Genomic DNA, 934 nt, shown 5'->3' with positions numbered 1-934 from the left:
GTATTGTGTCAACTGTGTGACTGGGTATGGTCTTGCAGCTGGAAAGTGTGCCATATGTCCAATGGGAACATACTACCTGAGGTCTGTGTGTCAGAGTTGTGGTGAGATGGAATACCAAGACGTTGAGGGACAAACCACCTGCAAGTTGTGCGACTCTTCATGTGCAAGTTGCAATGCAACAAATGGAAAATGTCTCATATGTGCTGCTGGATATGGCTTTGACAGTGGAGAGTGTACGTTGTGTGGCGACCTCACATACTCAGAAGGCGGTGTTATGCAGTGCCAACAGTGTTCCACTGAATGCAAGAAGTGTGACAGAAAAAGTGGTGGGTGCACATCATGCGAAGTCGGCAACAAGAGAGTTAACAACAGCTGTGTGCCGTGTGCTCCATCTGGATATTGCGATTTGTGCACAGACGAGACATCAGATGGTATTTGTGTATCATGTGAAGATGGATTTTATTTGAATGAAAGTGCCGATTGTCAAAGATGTGGTGATATTCATAAAGACTGTCTGACGTGTTCTAAAACAATAAAAATGTGTCTCTCGTGTGCGGCCAACATGATATCAACTGGCACCAGTTGTGTTGCATGTGAAGCTGGGATGGTCAAAGTCACAGAAACGACGTGCGACTACTCGTACAATGTCATCCCAAAGTGTCAGATTGCAGACTATGTCAATAATCAACACATTTGCACTGCATGTTTTGCGCCATACGTCACTTCAAGTGACTTGAAGGCGTGCAATTTGGGATACACAACGACAACATACTTCAACACAGATGATCACCAATTACACACCAACATGGTTGGGTGTATCGACCAAATCGATACAACATGTTACTTATGTGATACAACAACAATGTTGTTAAACGGTGTTTGTAATGAAATGCACGAGAAGTGTGAGACATACTCGCAACACGGTTGCGACAAA

The 934-nt window shown here is 44.0% G+C and overlaps 1 protein-coding gene across 1 annotated transcript; it reads left to right on the top strand.

The window, feature by feature from the left end:
* Position 1: 1 nt before the first annotated feature.
* On the top strand, positions 2-934 carry EIN_075850 (protein kinase, putative; the record flags this gene model as incomplete). The annotated part of the gene is made up of 1 exon (XM_004184084.1): positions 2-934. A coding segment is annotated over one exon (933 nt), but the record flags the coding sequence as incomplete, so codon positions are not given.

The sequence above is a fragment of the Entamoeba invadens genome (assembly GCF_000330505.1).
Source record: "Entamoeba invadens IP1 unplaced genomic scaffold scaff_1105074725017, whole genome shotgun sequence".
Lineage (NCBI taxonomy): Eukaryota > Evosea > Mastigamoebida > Endamoebidae > Entamoeba > Entamoeba invadens.
The sequence above is the reverse complement of the archived record's forward strand: the minus strand, read 5'-3'. Positions and strand labels throughout refer to the sequence as shown.